Below are 23,352 nucleotides of genomic sequence, written 5' to 3'. Positions count from 1 at the left end.
GGATTGTCTTTCTTCTGCTCCAGTTGTAAATTAGTTATCACCGAATTATCCCGACTGAATTCTTTTAGTAAGTGCTTTTCTATTTCACTGGAAAGGATGCCTCCCCTTTTTACTACAGAAGTCAAGTTGAGCTGCAGTCGATGGAGGTATGAAGAGGGTCTTTCCCCAGAGTCCTGAAGAGTGTTTAGGAACTGAGCAAAGAGCTCCTCCCCATCCTGCACAGTAGCAAAGGCCGAGTCCAGAACCTGCAAGTACCTGGCAGGTAAGGCTTCAGGACCAAACCCTTTAACCACATCGGCTGCAGGGGACAGCAAACTTTCAAGGATTCGCCTGGTCACGTTTAAGGCAGAAAGACTCGGATCCGCCAGGAGAAATTCAATGTGCGATCACCATGTTTCAAAATCTGCTTCACTACTGGGCTTAGGACACTTCCCTGAGAACGCACGCAGTCTGAAAGGAACCAGAGAGTAGGAGCTGATATCATCCTTTCTCACAATGTGTTCCACCACCACTCTCTATATTTCTGGTGGATTTAAATCATGTCGGGAAAGGGAAACTGGCCTTCGGGTAAATACAGGGTTTGAGGGAGACAGCGGCTCCTGCTAGTCAGGCAAGGGAGCTGCCAAGTCAAGTACTGGCTTAATGTCTCCATCATCACTTCCTTGCTCCTCCACTTCTTCACTTATTTGACTCATCATTTCTTTCAAGATTTCTGCAAAAGGTTTTCCACTGTGATTGGCTATTTTCTTCATTGCAGTTAGGTATTCTGTTGAGGCTCTGTAGCTTTCACATGGTAGGTGACATCTGGCACAGTGGGTGAGGGATAATTGTATGGCAGCAGTGGTTCTCACCCGTCTAACGCTGAGCAGTGTGAAAATTCAACGATCAGGTTTTTATAATACTTACTAGTGGAATCATCAACAGTAACAACGTTCTTAATAAACCCATATCTCTAAACAATCAAGAATTTCCTCATCTGTTTCAGTATGAGTGACACCAATAACAGTACAGGAAATATCAACCCCTGACTGTTTAACAAAATCCATTGTGATATAATATTAATTAATTTATGAATCCTAATGTCGGCATTCACACCTTCAGGCTCCTGGCTAGATTGCCAAATTGTAACCAGTGCCCAAAATATAGGTACGGTTGGAGCCCAATGTGTAAATTCCAAGACACAGGTTGCTTTTAAATATAGTTTGTATTTTTACTGCATGAACTGAAATCATGTTAATGAATGAAATTATATAACTGAAGTGGAAAATATACAATAACTGAGTATTTATTTTTGTTGACTAGTTGAAATACTGTTTTGTGTTGAGTAAAAATACAAACTATATTTAAAAGCAACCTGTGTCTCCTGTGTCTTGGAATTTTCATTCACCAGAAACACCGGAGTGTTTTTATTTTGAAACAGGTAGGTAACAGGAAGTGTTGCAAAAATGTTTGTCCTCAATAAACTGGCTGTGCAACTCTGCTTTCTGCACAATATGGTGCTGCTGAACTGGGAGTACTGGTCAAACTCAAGTTTCAGGACAAAGTTGTACTGGTTTTATTTAATGTATGAAACTTCAGGGAGCTATTTTGTTTATTTGATGACTAGTTTATTATAAGTTTCAGTTTCCTTAAAAAATAAATATTGCTGGGAGTTCCCTCCACTTCTTATTCTCAGATAATGTTCAAATGTTCTTTCTTCATTAAACATATGCTTGAACACATTTCAACAAAGTTTTGTGTTGGAGCTTGTGGTATTCCAAATTTGAGCACTTTTGAGCGCTGCACAAATAAAATGTAAAACTATGATCATCACCGTCATGATGATTGATGTCAAAGACAAGAAACACTGTGGAAGATACGTCACTGCAGGAAGTGAACGAGAGCAGAAGGAGCAGAGATCTGTGGCTTCACGTGGAATTACATTTGGAGAACTTTGACCTGTGAAAGTCATTAAGTTCTGTCTTATCTGGGAGAACTGTCGAATGACCCGGACTTTGTCATGTTATCAGTGTTAATAAAACACACCCTGAACATCCTGGGAGGAAGCAAAGCTTGTAATTGGCTTTTATTACGACTAAACATTAACTTGCTCTGCCCCCTTCACCGAGCTGCTGTTATAAGTGAAGTGAGAGTGAAGTGAGATGAAGTTCAGGAGCTGAGAGGCAACGAGAACAACAGAGTTCGGATCTTGATACAACTTTTGTCAGTTAAAGGGAAACTGAGATCCAGGACGGTGAGATGGCTCAGAGAGAATTTCAGCTGGAGCAGGAAACGTTCTGCTGTTCGATCTGTCTGGAACTACTGAAGGATCCGGTGGCTACTGGCTGTGGACACAGCTACTGTAAGAGCTGTATTAACAACCACTGGGACAATGGGGAGGAGAGAGGAAGCTACAGCTGTCCTCAGTGTAGACAGACCTTCACACCGAGGCCTGTCCTGGAGAAAAACACCATGTTAGCTGCTTTAGTGGAGGAGCTGAAGAAGACTGGACTCCAAGCTGCTCCTGCTGATCACTGCTATGCTGGACCTGAAGATGTGGCCTGTGATGTCTGCACTGGGAGAAAACTGAAAGCTCTCAAGTCCTGTTTGGTTTGTTTGGTCTCTTATTGTGAAAAACACCTCCAGCCTCATCTTCAGTCAGCTCCATTGAAGAAGCACAAGCTGGTGGAGCCCTCGGAGAAGCTCCAGGAGAACATCTGCTCTCGTCACGACGAGGTGATGAAGATGTTCTGCCGCACTGATCAGCAGTGTATCTGTTATCTCTGCTCTGTGGAGGAACATAAAGACCACGACACAGTGTCAGCTGCAGCAGAAAGGACTGAGAGGCAGAGAGAGCTCGGGCTGAGGAGACAAACAATCCAGCAGAGAGTCCAGGACACAGAGAAAGACGTGAAACTGCTTCAACAGGAGGAGGAGGCCGTCAATGGCTCTGCTGATAAAGCAGTGGAGGACAGTGAGGAGATCTTCACTGAGATGATCCGTCTGCTGGAGAAAAGAAGCTCTGATGTGGAGCAGCAGATCAGATCCCAGCAGGAAACTGAAGTGAGTCGAGTCAGAGAGCTTCAGGAGAGACTGGAGCAGGAGATCACTGAGCTGAAGAGGAAAGACCATGAACTGAAGCAGCTCTCAGACACAGAGGATCACAACCAGTTTCTACACAACTACCCCTCATTGTCACCACTCAGTGGATCTACACACTCATCCAGCATCAGGATCCGTCCTCTGAGGAACTTTGAGGACGTGACAGCAGCTGTGTCCCAGGTCAGAGGTCGACTACAGGACATTCTGAGTGAGACAGAGACAGAGATTTTACAGATTGTGTCTCAAGTGGATGTTTTACTGCCTCAACCAGAGACAGAGACCAGAGCTGACTTCTTAAGATATTCACAGGAAATCACACTAGATCCAAACACAGCAAACAAAAATCTGTTATTATCTGAGGGAAACAGAAAAGTAACTTGTGTGAGAAAAGATCAGTCTTATTCTGATCACCCAGACAGATTCACTTATTATTATCAGGTCCTGAGTAGAGAGAGTCTGACTGGACGTTGTTACTGGGAGGTGGAGGTGGAGGTGGGAGCAACAGTTGAAGTAGCAGTCGCATACAAGAATATCAGCAGAACAGGAGGCTCACGTGAATGTGAATTTGGATTCAATGATAAATCTTGGTCATTATATTGTGATGATGACAGTTATATCTTTTATTACAACAGCATCGAGACTCGAGTGTCAGGTCCTCTGTCCTCCAGAGTAGGAGTGTACCTGGATCACAGTGCAGGTGTTCTGTCCTTCTACAGCGTCTCTGACACCATGACTCTCCTCCACAGAGTCCAGACCACATTCACTCAGCCTCTCTATGCTGGAGTTTATGTTTATACTGGATCCACAGCTGAGTTCTGTAAACTCAAATAGACTCGAGTCATTAAAAGCAGTGATTTAGATTCTGTGTGTAAATCTTTAACTTCTTTTGTCTCCATGTTTGTTGATCAAAGTTCATCGTTGTGACGTTTCTGCTCCGCACAGAGATCAGCTGTCAATCAAACACTGACCTTCCTTTATCACACATATTTAGTTCTCACTTTGTAAAAACAGAAATCTATAATTAAACTGACATGAATTTGTTTGCAGAAGCTTGGGTGAAGCTTTCACATTTCTCTTTGCAGAACAAGTGCAATCTGAAAACTGATGCACCACCACAAGAGGGCGCCTTTGTTTTGTGGACCACACCCTGTGGTTTGTGTTGTGCACACAACTTTCATGTGTCGGTTGGACTCTGTCACAGCCTGGCTCTATAAAACATTCTAACATGTCTCTTTACCTTCAGCCGCGCTGCAGAGGTTATCCAAATGAATCCTTTTCAACATGTGGCATGAAATTCAAAACTTCAGCTCTTCTTGGGTTTTTCAGAACGATGTAAAAAACCCAAAAGGTGAAATATCTAACTGCACTTTTAAAAAAGAAAATCCCCGACATGTGGATCTGTTTTCATTGTTTGCTTCTTCAAATTGGCTTTCAGTCTTTATTTGTGTTTTCAGTTGAAGGTTTCTTAATGTGCTTATTTGGTTTCTGTGTTGAAAAAGCAGTAAGTGTATAGTTGGGGGACTTTGTTTTTAGGGCTGCAACTTATTCAGTGATTGATTTCATCAGTTCAATCATCAATCAATCAATCAATCAATTAATCACTCATCTCCACAGAACAAGACAGGGTTCCATAATGCTCAGGACTGTTTAGTTTACAGTTTTTGGGAAACAGAAGAAGGCCCCTCACTTTTGAGATGGTGGTATCAGAGGACGTTTTACATTTACTCTTTTGTAACTTCATGTTCTGATTTTCTGATGTGAAATGATGTTAAATATATATTTTATTTGTATCATGTAAATTCTGATTGTATTCACTTGTTAACTGTGTGCATCAGTGGTAATAAACTCAAATTCCACATGGATTTCGACTGCTCCTAAACGTTAATGCATCTGACGCTTGACTCTTCAACAAATACAAATAGTCCAAAGAAATATCTGAATTGATTAATCAATTTAAAATGCTTACACTCAATAATCAATATTGACAAATTGTTGAAAACAAGAACAATGGGAAAAAATGTCTTCATCTTTTGATCAAATAAATTAATTAAATAAAAAAAATTATTGGCAGCAAAACTTATGAAACATTATATTTGGGACACGACCGTTCACAATACAAATATTCTGTGTACAAAAAACTGACTTATCAATACAAAACTAATCGACACTACAAAACAGACGAACGATATCCGGAGATATTTGTTTTCATTGTTGCATCTGTTGCCTGTTGAGCGTCATTCACCCGCCCAGTTGCTCGCTGTGAATCCCCCCCCCCCCCCCCCGCTGGGTTCTTCTATCGACCTCTCTGGACTTTCTGCTGAGTTTTGCCACGTTGGATTAAACCATTTCATGGGCTGTTAAGTCCCATTAATAAAAAAAAAATATATATATATATATACATAATCAATAAAGTTGTTGTCTTTTATTACCTTTGCTTAGTTACACTGACATTCTGTGACTGTTCTTCCTTTTTGTGGGGTTCACCAGAGCTTTGTGTACATTATTTAGCCCAAACCCGAAAGCTCTGCTTTACCAAATTGTGAGAAAACGGAAAATCAAGAAAAAGCATTTCCTATATTTTAAATAGAAAACACATGTATTGTATTTTGTTACATTTTGTGGCAACAGTATTTTATTTTAATTCATTTATTTGAGGGGTATTTTGTATCAAAATACATTTGTATGTATTTGTGCCCATCTCTGCACAGTGGTCCTCCTGGATTTCCAAATCAGGGGTGGCGAGGTTTCCCTGACCTCCTGAATTGAAATGTCAACACTAGGGGGCGCTCCAGCTGCAACCTGCTGCTCGGGGGTCGGAAAGCACCGCGGTGTAACGGAACGTGGCATTTCTACAAGGGGGGGCCGGGCGGAGAAACTGGAGGCTCCGAACCCCACATCCACACGTCTCCCTCCGGAGAACCTGCGGAGAGTCCCCGGAGCTCAGTGAATGTCCGAAAGCAGCAATATTGTCAGAAGGATGTTCGGTGGAGGTCCTGCCCCGGGGCCCTCCTTGGTGGTTCATCCGCCCATGCACAGTGCCACTTCCCACACAACCAGCGAGTCGGCCTGTGACGTGTAGGATCGGCGGCGTGGCCACGGTTGCTGCGTGCCGGGCTGTCGGCTGCTGCGTGTCGGACTCCCCCGCTGGAGCTCTCCCTGTGGCTCGGCCCAGTCGGGTGTGTTTACCTCCCAGCCGCTGCTGCCCTGTGGCCGGCTGCCACACGACACACACAGACACACACTCCGCCTTCCGCAGCCTCAACGAGCCCGAGGAACACCGATGTAAGCGGCCTCGCCTCTCGTCCTTCGCGGGTTCCCTGCAGAGCCGCGTGTCGGTGACCCCGTGGCCGAGGTGGGTTCGACTTCTCTCCGTTTTTCTATTGTACTGCTCACGAGCTCCGGCGGGGCTAGCTAGCCCAGCAACTACGGCAGCTAGCACCGTTAGCCTAGCATAGCCCTAGCTTATCCCGTGATGGAGGACCGTGAACATGGCGCCCTCCAAAACAAACGAGCAGGTAGCCAGTTAGCCGAGGGGCTGTCGGTCCCTCGTGGCGGCGGGCAGAGCCCCGCGCGTGCCCCCGGTACTAACGAGTCGTCGTCGCGGTTGTGGTTCTTGTTTGTGTTTGTTGTCAAGTTGGCGAAGTTCTCCGGTCCGCCAGCGGAGGTTAGCGACGTAGCAGTCCCGCTAGCATCGCTCACGAATGAGCGCACCGCGACAGCCTGCGTGCCAGTCGCTCATTAACGCCTAGTACGTGTTTTTGGTTTTATGTTTTAATTAAATATACATACACGTCGCCGACTGTCAGGTGTAAGTGACACAGGGACGGACACCCCCCCCCCTTCGTCTGGTTACGCTTTGGATGTTAGCTAGCCTGCTAGTCGCTAGCTACATGGAGCTAGTCCCCTGGCAGAGCCCGTGGCCCTGCTCGACTCTTTGTCACCAGGTGTGTCTTCTAAGTCACAGATTGCTTGTGGAGGTTTGTGTCACATGGTGGACACGCGGGGTGTCCTTCACCGGGGACACCTCGACCGTTGGGTCTCATCTCATCCGTGTCCGGCGGGCTGCTACCAGCGGGCTAACGGTGGATGGCACACGGGCTTTTTGATGGTTTCTCCGTGACACCCCCTCACTGTCACAGTTGTTTTAAATGGGCATTCAAACCAGGGGGTGAGGTCGCTGCTGTGGGTTCGATGCCCCGGGGAGCTGTCAGGGGGCTCGAGGGGTCCACGGCAGCGCGGGTTAGTCTCTTTGTTTACGTTGGGAGCCGTGAAACCTCAGCGTGTCTTAATTGACCTCCCGTGTCGCGCACCTTCCCTAATTGAGTGGGGAACACGCTGGCTGCTGCAGGGGTCCTGCTGTCATCTTGTGGGGAGTCGAACCCACCTCGGCCACGGGCCCCCCCCCCCCCCCCCCCCCCCACACACACACACCTGCTACACGCGAGACAGAAGAGGGGACTTTAATCCAATGCAATTTGTTGTGTACATCAGCAAATCCCAGAATTCATAATCTCACGACTCTGCTGCCAGTGGACATGCTGATCTCTTACGAGTCTGTGGACGCTGTCCAGAGGGGCTGCATTTGACGAGGAGACTGTCTTTAAGTGGACATTTCACAGACTAATTAGAATTCACTCATTATCTACTGTACCACTATGCCGATGGAAGTGTTTGAGTCCACAAAACACTGGGAGTTTTGAAGAGTACCCTAACATAACCCTAACCCAAATGCTGCAACACTTTTTACCCCTGAGACTACAAAAGTGTTTTGTGGACTCAAACACTTCACCCCCCCCTCTATCGACATACTGCTGAGTAGCACCATCCCTTTAAGATTCCTCCACTCTGACCAGTGGAGTTGTGCCTGTTGGCTTAGCTCCCAGGATCAAATGAGTCACGTGTTATTATTATTTTCACCCTAAATCAGAGTTCATATGCTCACGAGAAAAGTGTGAAGACGAACATCTTCCCTCGACATCTCGTCATCTGCCTCTTCGACCGCAAAGTGCACGAAAGCCAAACATAATCCGGCGAATAAAAAGGCCCTAAGCATTCTTCTGGTTTGTGATTGGCTGCGATGTATGAAACTGACATCTTAAGTTTCAAGGATGTTTAAGAAGAGCACTGAGTAAAATAGTATTTCAAGAAAATCAAACACCGAGTAGTGGGGATGGCGGATGTAAACATACCTGCAGTAAAACTAAAAATGGAGTAGTGTAGATGTAGCCTTTATATTTGTATTCATGAGAAGAAAAACAAAATATTACTGCTGATTAAAATGTTGTCTTTGTTTCCCCACAGTCGTCATGAATAAGGAAATCATGTCACGTGTGGTGAAGAAGAGGCAGGCAGACCCCAAGGTGGTCCAGTATGTGTGGGCGTCCATTGAGGTCATCCGCAACCAGAAACAAATCGCAAATATGGACAGGATCTCCAAGTACGTTCACAGCATATAATGCCAGTATAATTATATGTATATTCACAGCACATTGTTTTTAAAGGGAGTCTTTAAAGGGTTGGTTCACACTATTTCTAAAAAAAATATTGATAATTCATTCTTGGCACTCATTTTGTCTGCTGAGATAAAAAAAAACAAGGCTGTATCTGGAGTTTTATTTAACCAGCTTAGAACGAACGAGGTGAATTGGATTTTGTTTGCTGCTGCAAAACCACTTAATGCATTTTGTTGTACATCTAGTGACAGGACGGGTGGATAGTAGCTTGGTAATTAAGGTTTGTGGTACTTTTAATTTCAATAACCCACTACCCTGTCATCCAGGAGACTGGTCCTTGAGCCTGTTAAAGTAGACGACTTCCTAGTCACATGTTCCAGGTGATAACCTGAGGAGAGAAAAGGGCTTCACACATAAACATGGCTTTTACATGGACTTACTCTATATAGACATAGCTGGCTGCTTTAATAATTTATCACTATGCAGATCATGGAAGAAATGTTTTACTTTAAAGATGGATTGACGCCGTTTGGTCCCTGTCACATGTGCCAACATGGAGGAGACAGAACGTGCAGCAGGTTGGGCTCATGACGGATCATGATTTGATCCGTGGAGAGAATCTCACATTGTTCAAACTATGCAAATTGTTGACCAATCATCTGAGGCAGACCTCACTGCTCACTCACTCCCGGTCATTTGGCGGATGGAGCAGATTCTAGAGGAGTCTCGTACGACGAGCTGGCGAGCACCTTGGGAGCTGGTGCCTTGTCATGGCAACAGAAAGCAGCGACATGCAACGGGTAGCTCTCTCTCTCTCCCTCCCTCTCTCCCTCTCTCCCTCCCTCTCTCCCTCCCTCTCCCTGCAGCACCTCAGCCCCGTCCTGTTCCGTTGTAGCTTAATTTCACCAACAGGCTCGGTGGCTAAGAGGGTTGTTGAGTTTGCTTCTGTAGAAACAGAGTGAGGCTGAGGGAATAATTATAACCGTCCCCTCTTGGAGGTAAATGTGATTTACTCGTGTAGAGAGGCCTCAGCAGTCAGACGACTTGAAACCAATTATGATATAATTTTAGAAGCTAATTATTGTAAGATACCTTTTATATGCATGCGACCTGTGCCGATGAAGATGAGAAACCAGACAAATCTTTGCCACAGAGAAATCCTAACTGGAAATTACATGTACATTTTTTGTTCATTGAAAAACCAGCTATTAAAACATAAAATAATTACTTTCAAACCTACGTAATTTTCATCGTTTATGAACACCACAATAATATGAAACAGATGAGGTTGATGGGGAAAGCCAGTGACAGGAAAGACTGGAAGATGTACACAGAAATCTTACTTCCAAGTTAATGTTTTGTTGGTAATGTGAGGCCGGTATGGCAGTTCTGCTTTCTTCATCTTCAAACCTCCTGTCTGAGCTTCCGTCTGCCTAAATTTGTGACTCAGGAGTAAATACAGACTCACCTGACTCCGTGACATGGTCTGTTCGCTGGCTGTCTGGCACAGTAGAGGACACATGACCTTGCCTGGTGAGGTTCACTGCCAGTCAGCAGGCAGGTGGGGGGGAAACCCAGTGAGCCTTTATTTGAATCCCACTTGCTCCCACACTGAGAAATGAAGGTGCATGAGAGATGATGATAAAAACTTCCTTTGATTGCTTTGATATTTTCAAACACCACATGTATCCCTGATCACTTTTTTGGAGAACAATAAACAAATGCTCTGTCCCAAATTGGGAAACTTAAATTATACTAATATACAGTATCTCGTTCTGTCTGCAGGATTAGGAAAAAACTACTGAACTTGTTTCCACAATACTTATTGGAAAGATGGAGAATGGGCCAAGAAAGATTTTTTGTGATCTTTGGACATTTTCACAGATTTCTTGAGTCTCACTTTACGTAGAAACAACCGTTCAAACTGCTGCACTCACACAAAGGGATGAGCTTCTGGGTTTGAACACAGCTGTTGTCCCTAATTGTGACCTTTCTTCTCCCCTCTCACCCACGCAGGTACCTGAGTCGTGTTTATAGTATGCACCCTAAGGAGACAGCCAGACAGCTGAGCCTGGCGGTTAAGGACGGCCTGGTGGTCGAGACCCTCACGGTTGGTTGCAAGGGCTCAAAAGCCGGCATTGAGCAGGAAGGCTACTGGCTACCGGGGGAGGAAATGCCAAGTCAATTCCCAATGAATCAGGTTATTAACACGAGCAACAACAAACACTCAATCTTTTTCAACAACACATAGAAAGAATGCATGTGTCACTACAGTTATACTTTTTATTTAGTATTTTACCGACAGATTTATTTTTCCTCGGTTTTTTTCCAAGAAAACAAAAAATAGCCAATCAGCAAAGAGATAGAAAAGTCCAGGTTGTTACTGGGTATAAAGCTGGTAGAGTTAACATTAATTTGGTAAGTCTAACATGAACTCAGGGTCTTAAAACAATGCTTCCAATCCATATTGTTAAACACTTCTCTCTGAATCACTTTCAATAGCCGGAGCCGAAAGCCGAGGGAAGCAAGGTAAGGGCTGCACTGTTATTTCTTAAGTCAGGTTTGTTCTTCATTTGATCTCTTCGTTCTTTCCTCCCTCCTCTCAACTAACATCATTCTGTGACACAAGCGATTCTGCCACATGCAGTGCAGACAGGGGTTTGAGTGAATCTTCTTATGCAGACTCCGGAAGTTAAACAGATTACAGTACGTTCTGGCTAGTGTAAAGGTTGTGGGCTGTATACAATGAAATGATAAGCCTTCTGGGCCATTGGTGAGAAAAACCATCATCTTGTACTATGGAATGCTTCCTCTGTGCACTTGAATACAATTATCACACAAGGTGGAAACGTATCAGGTTTCTTGCGGAAGTGATAAGAGATGAAAGTAATGAAAAAAAGACCTCACTACTTCCATAAAGATTTTCCGTTACTTGATTTGTAAAACTGTGATCTTAACCTCTGTGTGGCATGCTTCTTCATTTTCAATCACTGGTGGAGCTAAAGGTGGAGGTAGTTGTACTTTGTGTGGTTGTACTCTTTTAGTTTTCCCCGTGCCTACTGCCTAGTAACACAGGCGACCATTCCTTTTTTGTGTTGTGTTTTTGTGTTATCTTTTAGCAGTCACTCAGTGGGGAGACTAGAATAAAGCAGTTGTTAGATGGAGGCTAACTCTCCCTCTGCAGGTGCCTGGATTCTGTTCAACTGGCATGTGCTGCGTCCTTGAGTTGACCTCAGGAATATTTGATCCTCAAACAGTTAACCGGGGCGTTTGCTCACCTATCATGAAGTTTAATATGCACTGCCTCACGCCAGGTTGGATTAAATCCAGTTTTGTCCCAAATTAAGTTATTATATTGCCTATGAATTCATACCCTAAATTCATATTTATCTTCTTACATAAATGGGTTGGTAAACTAATTTAATTTTTGGGTAATTGTAAGGCATGGAAATTAACATTATTTGTGTTAGACAGTCTAGTTAGCGGAGTCGGATCGAGTACAGGGCTAAAAGCCAAAAGCATTTTAGACACGTTTAAGGAGAGATGCTGGTTCACACTGTTGAGCAGGTGTAACATGAATCATGCTTCAGGATCTGGGTGGTGTGAGCCATTATGAGACAACATCATAATGTGCTGTTGTGTATTCATTTTAACATCTGAGGAAATGTTGAAAAACACTGAGCGTAATTAGTAAAAATTTCCATTTAGTATTTAATTTGCTGAATTTGTGTGTTTGTGTGCGCGCAATGTGTACACACACAAATTCAGCAAATTTAAACAAGCCAAAGTAAAGTGTGATGTAAAATATGCAAAAGAGAATTCATAGTAACAGCGTAGCATGAGTTTTAAGAATACATCAGACTACAAGTGAAGCAGTGTGTTTGCTTCAGAGTTGTTTTGTGTCGGTCGATGTCACATGATTGTAAGACTCGCTAGGCGCTGTGACGTAGCTCAGCTTGACACCGACCGTGTCCAGCTTTTAACCCCCCCCCCCCCCCCCCCCCCCCGGTCACGAGCCACAAAGACAGTTTCCAAACATCATGTTGCTGTAACGATGTCTGTCGTGCTGGGGCCTGATTCTGTCCACGCTGTTGTGGAATCTTGTTTTGCTGAAAGCAGACGCGTGTCCTGGGCTCAGGGGGCTCCAGCCTTTTGAAGTCGGCCACTTGTCTTTCACAACAGTGAAGCGGCTCTCGACACAAGCACCGTCTCTGTAATGCTGAGTGTTGTGTGGGTGAAGAGCCTGTTACACTCTGAAAAGTACAGAAGTCATCTGAGGCATCTGTGGACGGAATTTAAATTATGCCCCTGGTAAATGTTCCTTCTTCTCTTTGGTTCGTTTGGGGATTTGTGAACACAGATGTTCTACTGTGTTCACACTCTTTGTCCCCAAATGAACCTCGAGAGTGGGATCTGACCACGGCCCCTCCCACGTAGCGTGTGGTACTTTGCATTACAGGAATGCAAACACACAGTGTGAGTAAGGCTATGGGTTAAGGCCAAGTTCTGTTTGCAGAGCAGCTCCAATTAGTAAGAATTGATCTGAATGAGGAACAGTCGAGGTTTTACTGTCGACTTCGCTGGAAACAAAAGCCCCTCGTTGGTTCACTTGGAGTAAAACATGTGTTCTGCTGATGAGCTAAGATGCGATAATTTGTTTATTTAATTCCAGCATCAAATGGAGAATGAATATAGGCAGAATAAAAGAATACAGCGTGATGAGTCTGTGGTGTTTCTACAACTAGGAGCCGCTAGAACGACACTTAGATTAAATTGTGCACGTCAGAAGCTTTAATCTTCACCTATAACTAAATAAAGTGTGCAAGGTGTTCTTGAGATGATATAGACATAGATACAATGATAACTGTATTTGCAAAATAAACTGCAATAAGACTTATCTAATGATTACCTACCCTGGTCACAATTGTGCAAGAACAAAGTTTAGGAGTGCAGGTTCTGTTCAAAGATGATCTTAGCGTCCTCAAGCTACGGCACAGAACCACACGGAGAAAGGATCAAGGAAGAGTCCAAAGTTCTGTTGTGTTCTGGCCACGACTCGTCTGCTCTCCCCCACTGAGTCGGTCCAGACTGTGAGTGGGAGGAGTTGGACTCTGGACAGGTTGATAAGTAGAAGGATTTTTAGTGCATGCTTTCCATCTCTGTGCTGTTTACTTGAATTTACGCTGCAGAGAGCGAGTCCTAAAATCCCTGTTTTTCTTTGAGACGTGTATTGACCCAGAAGAACACACATTTTTAATTCATGGTTTAAATCTTCACCCTGGAGGTTCTGTCTGTTTGTTGTTGATTTCCATGAAACATCTGGATCAGGAGGCAGATCCTGGATTTATTTTCTCACTTTCTTTAAAGTTGTGCGATTAGAGCGTTTATTGACATTTTCACTGATTCCCACTGTAGTTCATGGATCTTGATTTTTTTTAAATTTTTTTAAGTCAGACATATTGACTGATAGTTTGTGAAGTGTTGGTGCAACTTGATTGGACCGTTCTGTTGGACCTTGGTGGAGTTATGACCTCTACTCTCCGTTGTTGAGTTGATCAAAGGAACCCAACACCTTCAGGGACAAACTGGTCCCTGAAACTTCCTCTATGCCCGGACACTAAATCTGAGAGCTAGGTTTAGTCGAGGATGGCAGACAGAAAAATATTGTTTCCTCCCCTGCTGTGGTTGGCAGGTTGGAGGAGGGGGGGGGGGGGGTGAGGGGTCACACAAACTTGTGCTGAGCTGTCTCTTCCCTGCAGGACTGGGAGGCAGAAAGCCACGACTGGTACTGCTTCGAGTGTCACCTACCGGGCGACATCCTCACGTGTGACAACTGCTTCCGAGTCTATCATCTCAAGTGTCTGTCGGACGAGTGCAAGCCCAGAGATGGAGGATCTCACTGGCAGTGCGTCGCCTGCAGGGTAGGTGGTCAAACTAGAAAGTGTGTTCACTCTTAATGCTCCATTATGCCTATTGATTTAATGACTAATGGTTTTGTGAAAAAAAATACATTTTGGAGTATAAAGGTAAGAGTTGGGTTTAGTATGAGGATTAACACAAGTTGATGTTATAAGAAATAAGCATCACAAGTGAGATGTGAAATAGGGTTTGAACTTTTCCCCAAAACAAGTTTGAGATAATTTGGCATGACAGTTGTTGGAGTGTCCAATCCAGACGGCTTTGATTGCCCGTGTCCAACATTCCCTTTAAACAACAATGAGACATTACTGATTTACTCTATTGATATTTCAAGAGGGCATGAAGTTGTCAAGCTGATAACAAGCGCCCTCTGCTGGATTACTAGGCAAAGGGTTAGGGTTATAAACCGTCTCTTGTGTCTTCAGCTAATCTACCTGTTAGCAGATGACTTCTGTACCCGTACTCAATTATATTTTTGGTACTTTTGAGGACACTCCGTTCCTGTAATGGGCCATAATAAATGTTTATTAAATTGTAAGTTTGGCTGTCTATCCGATATTTGGCTTGTCAGGTCAGAAGTGGCCTGATTCTGAACTTCCCTCCTTCCTTCAGGGCAGTAAAAAGAAGAACCTGAACAAACAGGACATGTGTAAATACCTGCGTTTCATCGTCCAGCGTATGAAGGAGCGGGTGAGAACAAACATTTATTTCTTCAACTCGTCAAACTTCCTCCCTGTGACTGATGTAATGTAGTGATGCAGTTATTCAAATAACTTGACTTGAACCAGGGAATATTCATTCCTCTGCATTGCAGGCAGTGGACCTGAACAAGAAAGGCAAAGACATTAAACATCCCATGTACAGACGGCTGATCCACACTGCACTGGACGTGTCCAACATCCAAGAGGTAACAGCCAAGTGTCCCCCTCTTCAAGCTCCGCCCCCATTTGAGGGGCTAACTTTTATTTTTTTTTTTTTTTTTTTTTTTTTAACTGTTTACATATTTATTGATTCATTTATTTTTATTTTATTTCTTTTTTAATATAAAAAAATTCCCTCGGCCTTTCAGACAATTCCCCATATTTACTTTAGAAAACATAACTTTATATGACACCAATCGTAACGCCTCAAAATATTCTCCAACTGTGTGTGCGGTTGTTTGGATGTTTGTGTGTGTGTGTGGTCGTTGTTTGTGTTGTTTGTGTGGGCGGGCTGGGGCGTATGCGGGCACACAAGTTCAATTGTGTCCAAATGCTACCAAAATACTTGAAGTCATAGACTGTATATAAAGATAGACAATATAATGGCTCTCCAAAGGTGAGGCCAACAGGCCTGAACGCCCCCCCTGGTGGCTGGCTGCAATATAGGTCATAAACCCGCCTCTTCTGTGTTTTGGATGGGACGGGGATCGAACTAAAAATCTCCATCCCCTCATCACTACTACACAGACTCCAAATGACGTCGGCGGTGCCAGATGGCAGCGTTCGTGTCCTGGATATTTTGTCTCCATTTCTGGATAGTGGGAGGAAGTGGAGACGCGTCGTCCATCTTTATTTACAGTCTATGCTTGAAGTTCTTTCCCTAATACAAGACTGTTACCCTCTGCAGATCAGGTAAATTAAGTACTTGGTCACAATTTGGGTAAATGCGGGAATAAAGTAGTCGCCCTTTACTGGACAGAACAAACCCAGCATGAGCCCAGATCTCTGTCTACCTCTCGATCTCCTCACGGGTCTGTCGGTGTGTCTCTCTTTCAGAACCTGTCTGAGGGAAAGTATAAGAACTTTGATGAGTTCAAAGCAGACGCTCAGCTGATTGTTCACAACACTTCCATCTTGTATGGAGGTGAGTCAAAGCTGTGCAGGTGACATGATGTTTGTTTCCGTGTGACTTCCTTAGTAAGGGTGTGTTTCCTTGTGTGCAGTTCACAGCGACCAGGCAGAGATCGCCCGGTTGCTCTTCAGCGACACATGTCACGAGGTACCAGCGGCTCATTGGTTTTATTTCCTGCACCGTTCACAGCAGTGACATAGAGTTTCTGAGTTGATGACTTATTTGTTATGTGTGTCCCCCCCCCCCCCCCTCTTCACTCTTCCAGTTGAACGAGTTGTTGTTGTGTAAGAACTGCTTCTACCTGTCGAACGCCCGGCCCGACAACTGGTTCTGTTACCCCTGTGTGAGTAAAGGCCCAGTGCCCCACTTCACCTCCATCTCAATGTCTTATTGTTGTTTTCTAGAACAACAGGTATTATTTATATTAACGGGTACAACTAACCCTGTGAAAAAAGTTATAAATATAAAGGTTTATATGCATAAATTCATGCAAGAATCTGAAAATAAAGTTAATTGCTGGCATTAGAAACAAGTCTGATATAGTTTTCTTGTTAGAAATCTAACAGGTTTGTGTGTGTGTGTGTGTGTGTGTGTGTGTGTGTGTGTGTGTGTGTGTGTGTGTGTGTGTGTGTGTGTGTGTGTGTGTGTGTGTGTGTGTGTGTGTGTGTGTGTGTGTGTGTGTGTGTGTTTGTGTGTTACCTTGGCAGAGCCCCAGTCATGACCTGGTCTGGGCGAAGATGAAGGGTTTTGGCTACTGGCCGGCCAAAGTCCTGCAGCGGGAGGACAACCAGGTGGACGTGCGCTTCTTCGGACACCAGCACCAGAGGTCAGCCCACGTGGAACACATCACAGAACAGTTCCAGTCCAGTCAGCAGGACTGACACACATTGTAAAGTGTTGCACTGCTGATACTTGTATTGTCCTTGTCTTCTGCAGAGCCTGGATTCCTGCAGACAACATACAGGACATCAAGGTGAGTGTCCAGCAGCTGCAGGTGAAGCGCAGCAGTGGTTGGAAGAAGGCTTGCGAGGAGCTTGAGGTCTACCAGCGTTTCCTGAGGGAGGGACGCTACTGGAAAACAAAGATGGAGGAAAGCAGCCTGCCGCACCATCAACAGAGCCAGAGCCAGCAGCAGCAGCCACTGCAGGAAGTGGAGGAGGAGGAAGAGGACGATGTGGTGGAGGAGGAGGAAGAGGAGGAGGGTGGTGGTGGTGGTGGTGGTGGCGCTGGTGGAGCCGCGAGACCAGACAGACCAGACAGACCAGACAGACCACAGCGGACAGACGAAGCCGAGTCGAGCATCTCGTCCACGAGCAACGAGCAGGTCCGACATGTGAGTCAATCATGAGGTTTCACTGGAAACACAGAAAGCTGAAACTAAACAAAGCTCCCAGTTAATGTGGTGGTTTCCACTTGTATCTTCTAGCGCCATCTGGTGACCAAACTGCCACATTGAGTCACATTTACTCCCTTCATTTCCTTCAATTTACAGATTAGTATTAATAGATTTAAATATTACCATGGGTCTATGGTCACGCCCCCAAACATCTTAATCAGTATCTCAGCGATGATTCAACCTGCAGACAGTTCAGATGTTAGTATCTGAAGAGTCGCCTCTCGTTTGAATCTGTCAAGATCTTTCTTTACTGAAAACAAGCGGCACAACCCTTCGCACCATTAGGAGACTGGTTTGTCCACCTGGCTACTGGCTGAAAAAACACCTAAACTTTAATGTCTATTAAATTACTTTTATGAACCGAGGAACCGATCCAATGTGAAGCAGCGACACAAAGAGTCAAAGTGGATTCTCACAAGAGTTTTGAAGAATTTATGGACAAATTCTTATTTAAATTTGACCTTTATTTCCTCTCCTCCAGCTCAAGGGCAGTCAGGAGCCCAAGGCGAAGAAGAGTCGTCGGTCTCAAATGGTTGAGCCCAAAGAGGAAGCCAGTGTAAGTTTGTTTGTCAACAATCCAACGGTAAATATTTAGGTCCACAGGTTGTTTTCATTGGTCATCATTTGTTTGTTAGTTAGTTAGTTAACAGGACTACTCAAGAAGTACTGAACTGATTTTAATGTCATTTAGTGCTTCTCGTTCTTTATCGTGTAGTTTGTGTAGAGGAGCTTGTTATGAATGTTGTATTTCATTGTGTCATCCTCTCTGAGACACTTAGAAGTTCGGGTTTGTCTCTCTCTCCCCTTCCTGCTCCTCCAGGACCCGGAGCCCGAGATGGAGGCGGTGAGCTCCAGCCAGGAGATCCCCGTGTCCTCGGCGCCGCAGCAGCCGGAGAAGCTGTCGGTGTCGACTCAGACCAAGAAGGCCAGCGGGGGGTCGCCGCGCACTCTGCACCGCGGCACCCAGACCAGCAGCGACGGCGCCTGCCAGAACATGTGCCACGAGAAATACACCAAGGTCTTCAACGACGTGAAGGAGATGATGAAGGCCGACAACAAGAGGGAAACGGAGAGGGTCGTCCGAGAAGCTCTGGAAAAGGTGCGTCTGCATTTACTGATAAACGTGATAGTGTGGTGCTCGGCCCGGTGAGGGTTCTGAACCGGCCTCAGATAAAAACCCAGCGTGTCTTCTGGCTTCAGCTCCGTGCAGAGATGGAGGAGGAGAAGCGTCAGGCGGTGACGAAGGCGGTGGCCGGATCTCAAGCGGAGATGGAGAGGAAGTGTAAGCAGGTGAAGGAGAAGTGTAAAGAGGAGCTGGTGGAGGAGGTGAAGAAGCTGGTGGCCCAACACAAACAGCTCATCTCCCAGACCAAGAAGAAACAGTGGGTGAGTTCCTCAACGAAAACACACAACATGGTCCTCGACTTCATAAAACCTGAGGCCCTTAACACAATAGAGAGAATTACCTCTTCATTCAGTTCTCTAGTCTGTAGCTGCTTTCCGACTGGACTCCAGATAATCTCCTGACATAAGTTAACCCCTTGTTGATAAATGTCGCGAATTCGCCTCAAACCACATTCCGGTCTTAATGCCACCGAGGTGACGATTGTGCCTGATGGTGCAAATACTACACATACCAAGGAAGGTATTGGAAGCACTCTACCGCCATCTAGTGGTCGGAGTGGAAAATACATACTAGCACCTTGGGACTGTGCAGCAAAGTTTATTTGAAGTATTAAGCTTAGTGGAAATACTGTGATGATGGAACAGCAATGATTGTACAGAAACGTATGTTGTTATTCAATTTCAAGCAAAAGCAGCATCAATATAATAATCTACATACTAAAATATGTTAAATTACGGTTATGCCCCATTATGCCTAATGTCATTAATTTGCCTCATACCTTAATTTTATATCTATTGTATATGCTATACTGAAATTAACAATCTCCACTTAATTAAGCATCTCTATGAAAGGCCAAAAAAAAAGCATTTTCTTTTTATATAATTGGAAATTAATTCAGGCATTAAGGGGTTAACCCGTCAGTTGCTGTGGACGTTCTCTGGAGGTTCCAGTCCTCTAGTAAAACCGCTGCGGAATCTCCTGCTGTGTTTTTTTTTCACGTGTGAAAGTTAAACTCAATGGACGAGAAATAACAAACTTCACTCGCATGTTGTCACTGAAGTTGTGACCAGGCTGGTTTGTTGTCCTCAGTGTTACAACTGTGAGGAGGAGGCCATGTACCACTGCTGCTGGAACACCTCGTACTGCTCCATCAAGTGTCAGCAGGAGCACTGGCACGCCGACCACAAACGAACCTGCCGCCGGAAGAGATGAGCGACCAAGCCCCGCCCTCTCTGAACCCCCCCCACAGCTCGCCAATGGCTCTCGCCCCCTCTGTCGCCTGTCAGTCAGTGTCTACAACACACACACACACAACCCCCCCCCTTCCTGCTTCTCTACTTGCCTTCCTGAAAACTTTGTGGACCCGAGTCTTTGCTTGGGACGAGCTTCTGTTTGTGTTATTTAATGTTCCCGTCGTGTTGATTCCTCTGAACCACGAACAGTTCGAGTCCTCGTCCGACTTTTAAGTTTCTCTTTTTGAGTTTTTATTCTTTTACTTTTACTGAAGTGCTAATTTTGAGCTTGTGTCAGAGAATGTGTTATTTAAGTGTGTAGTAACAGATGAGCATTAACAGAAGACATTTTATTACCTGAATTTTTTAAGAGTCATTTTTCTTACTGTAAATGCAGCAAATACACCCTGTCGTCCCCCCCCCCCCTGTAAGTACTACCGCTGCATTGAACGAGTTCTGCTTTCATAGAGAAAACGACAAGAAGCTTTGTGAGGTCACGAAGTTTCTCTTTTCACTTTTCACGAGGCGCTTGTGGTGAAAAGCACCTTTTATCATTTCTACCTAAAATCAAGGCTTATTGGAAACAGGGTCACGAGTTCGGCTTGAAAAGACGCCGACAAAAATATCTTCCATGTATTATTATTGATATTATAATTAATATTATGCAATTTTTCCTTCTTTTTTTTTTAACAGACACATTTTAATGAGTCAGGTATTAAAATTAAAATGTGAAAAATCATTTATTGGCGTTGCTCTAAATTGGGAAAATGTAGAACAATCTTTCTTGAGCTGGATCTTAGAGAGGTTCCATGATTTGACCGTTTTTGCACATTTCATTTTGTTAACAGCCCAAATACGTGTAACACCCCCCCCCCCCCCGTCCCGGCTTTGCTTTGTATAGTTTTCCGAGCGTCGTAAGTGTAATTTTTATAATATGATAAACACTCGAAATGCATCTTCTTTCCTTTTGTTAACCTGACGTGTGAGTGAAGCTCCGAGGCTCTTTCCCTGCTCGTGCTGTGGTCGGTGCCGGTTTCTCTTCTTCGTGCATGTTGATGGTTCCATCGTCTTTTTTTCATTCATCGCGGTAAAAGAAAACAACAAATAAAAAAATGAAGAAGACGGATGGACCAATATAAAACATTATGCAAATGTGAATGATCAAATCAATCTTTTCTATTCTTCTCCCTGAGATGGAGGTCGGTTGTTTCTACCTTTTGGTGCTTGGATATTTTTTTTTTTTCCCTTCCTCAATGCGGCAATCAAATTGCCAGGTTTTGATTTTTAGAAGTGTGACACTTTTAAAGTTTGACTGTTTCCTCAGTTATGAAGATTGACTGAACGGAGGAAAGATAATTCAGCTTCTCTGTACAGATCCTTTTCTTTTTTCTAAAACCGCTCTGGTTTGTGCTTCTGGTTGTGTGTTCACATCGGTTGTGTGGTAAATGAAAAGTGAACTCTCAGTCCAGGTGGTCTACTTGTGCCGTGTGCCCGTTCTATAGCACATGCTAACTGTACGTTATGATCTATATATTGATGTTGCTTTTCATTCTGTACCAACAGGAAATCAAAATGCTCAATAAATCCTGGTTTCACAGATGCAGAAAGTTAAAGTCTAAGTCCAAAGTCGAATTATAGCAGCGCGGGTGAAGCCCTGGCTCTGAAATCCAGAAAATAGGGTTTGATATTAAAGTAAGAGAATATTGAATTATGGGTTGCATGGCGACGATGGACAAGTCCAGCCACCGTCTCAGTTACACAACTACACAACTTCAATGATGGGATATTTCAAGCAGCAGATTTCCAAGGTGTGTGGAGTGTTGGGTTGAATAACCGACAACGTGTGTGTTGATGAACAAACACGTTTTATTGAAGTGAAGCCCTGATATGATTCTGCAGGTTTTGGAAACACAGAACTCTTTAAAGTATTCGAGCGAACAATGTGATTATTATTATGATTTCTAAACCTTGTCTTTGTTTTGAAAATGTTTCGAGCGCATCACTCTAACATGTCACCCGTCGTCGTACCGCTCTGCCACCGTGTCACTTCATCTCATGTTTTATCACAGTTCTCCTCCGAGTTTCGGCATCAAACGTTGTCTCTTCGTCATCATTGCACTACATGTAAATAAAATGTCTCCCGTCACATGATATGTACATTGTAAATGAATTCACAAATATTGGATTTCAGCTGTTCTCTTCTGGATGACTGTTAGTTTTAGTTTTGTACAATGTACAACCGTAATCATGTTGAACTCTGTGGCCACATCGCGGAGCTGTCTGTGTTTCAGTTTCTCTTTTTCTTTATCACGTCAAAACACCGTGAACCACACTGCACCTTCCACGTATCCCAGTGATTCAACGTGTGGGTTTTTAACACACTGTTGGAAACCTACTCATAAGTGCATGACACATCTCACGTGACTCTTCTCTTTTACTGTTTTTATATTCGTCCATCCAGCCGTGAAGATTTCAGTGAATTTAGTTTGTTTTCCGCTATGTGGAAAAGAAAATTGATGTCATTCCAGTTTGTATCTCTGGTTTTTAAACTGCATGAGTAAAGGTGTGTATCTGTGGCTCCTTATTCTGTTTCCCTTGTGTAAAGAAGAGATTTTTGCACTTCCTCAGAGTAATGCAATATGACAATGATGTTTTTTTTTCATTTTTTGGGAAATTCACTTAAGCTAAATCACATTTTCAAATCAGTAAATCCACGACACGGTCGACCAGACCCAGACTTTTCACTGTTTCTATTCCCTAAGTACGTGATATGGTGTGAGTACTATATGAAATCCTGCTTATACTTTCAGAGTATAGTTACTTTTTAACTGGAATAATTCTAGTTAAAAATTGGTTTGTCCTCATCTCCTGGAGATCATTATCTTCTGTTCTGTCCATATGTACACTATTAATCGTGGCTTAACATTTTCTATGCTCCTGATATTTCTTTTTTGATGCTGTAGCCAGCAATATGTATATAAATATATTCTATGTGCTAACATGGAGGAAATAAATGTATCAAAAATGTCTCCTTTGTTTTTCTGTAAAAATGATTTCTCTGAAAAAGCTTAAACATGATTCTTGCTGTTTTCTGCCTCGGCTAAAAAAACGTCATAGTAGAGAACTTTGGTATAGTGAAGCATAAAAATATCATAGTAAGGCATAAATATCTAATATTCTTAAAAAAAACATAGCAAGATTTTAAAAAGTACGGCATTCAAATCTCATAGCTTGTCAAAATGCCCTAGTATTGTATCATAGGAAATCATAAAATAATTCAGAATGTATAGTTGGGCGTGAAAAGTGTAATGT

At 43.8% G+C, this 23,352-nt stretch overlaps 2 protein-coding genes across 9 annotated transcripts; both read left to right on the top strand.

Moving 5' to 3' along the window:
- Positions 1 to 2,103: 2,103 nt before the first annotated feature.
- Positions 2,104 to 4,943, top strand: LOC128454759 (tripartite motif-containing protein 16-like). The gene has a single exon (XM_053438287.1). It carries the CDS (start codon positions 2,239 to 2,241, stop codon positions 3,910 to 3,912), a length of 1,674 nt encoding a protein of 557 aa, XP_053294262.1. The 5' UTR covers positions 2,104 to 2,238; the 3' UTR covers positions 3,913 to 4,943.
- A 940-nt stretch (positions 4,944 to 5,883) lies between these two features.
- Positions 5,884 to 23,067, top strand: zmynd11 (zinc finger, MYND-type containing 11). 8 transcript variants are annotated; one of them, XM_053438284.1, is made up of 16 exons: positions 5,884 to 6,257; positions 8,383 to 8,518; positions 10,551 to 10,734; positions 11,037 to 11,063; positions 14,294 to 14,455; positions 15,066 to 15,143; positions 15,268 to 15,360; positions 16,211 to 16,298; positions 16,378 to 16,433; positions 16,552 to 16,629; positions 16,994 to 17,112; positions 17,223 to 17,619; positions 18,164 to 18,265; positions 18,503 to 18,781; positions 18,883 to 19,068; positions 19,898 to 23,067. In XM_053438284.1, the coding sequence occupies exons 2-16, from the start codon at positions 8,388 to 8,390 to the stop codon at positions 20,018 to 20,020; spliced, it is 2,103 nt and encodes a 700-aa protein (XP_053294259.1). In that variant the 5' UTR covers positions 5,884 to 6,257; positions 8,383 to 8,387; the 3' UTR covers positions 20,021 to 23,067. The 8 variants fall into 8 exon arrangements, with proteins under 8 accessions (XP_053294259.1, XP_053294258.1, XP_053294256.1 ...); XM_053438283.1 differs by lacking the exon at positions 5,884 to 6,257 and adding an exon at positions 6,278 to 6,433; XM_053438281.1 differs by lacking the exon at positions 5,884 to 6,257 and adding an exon at positions 6,548 to 6,596 and having other exon boundaries at positions 17,223 to 17,610; positions 18,164 to 18,238.
- Positions 23,068 to 23,352: the final 285 nt, after the last annotated feature.

Source organism: Pleuronectes platessa, chromosome 13 (genome assembly GCF_947347685.1).
Source record: "Pleuronectes platessa chromosome 13, fPlePla1.1, whole genome shotgun sequence".
Classification (NCBI taxonomy): domain Eukaryota; kingdom Metazoa; phylum Chordata; class Actinopteri; order Pleuronectiformes; family Pleuronectidae; genus Pleuronectes; species Pleuronectes platessa.
The sequence above is the reverse complement of the archived record's forward strand: the minus strand, read 5'-3'. Positions and strand labels throughout refer to the sequence as shown.

Coding starts and splice junctions, on each gene's coding strand:
- LOC128454759 (XM_053438287.1), top strand. CDS start 2,239: ATGGCTCAGAGAGAATTTCAGCTGGAGCAGGAAACGTTCTGCTGTTCG.
- zmynd11 (XM_053438277.1), top strand. CDS start 6,554: ATGGAGGACCGTGAACATGGCGCCCTCCAAAACAAACGAGCAG. Junction 15,144..15,267: donor TCCAGCGTATGAAGGAGCGG/GTGAGAACAAAC, acceptor TCTGCATTGCAG/GCAGTGGACCTGAACAAGAA. Junction 19,069..19,897: donor AGACCAAGAAGAAACAGTGG/GTGAGTTCCTCA, acceptor TGTTGTCCTCAG/TGTTACAACTGTGAGGAGGA.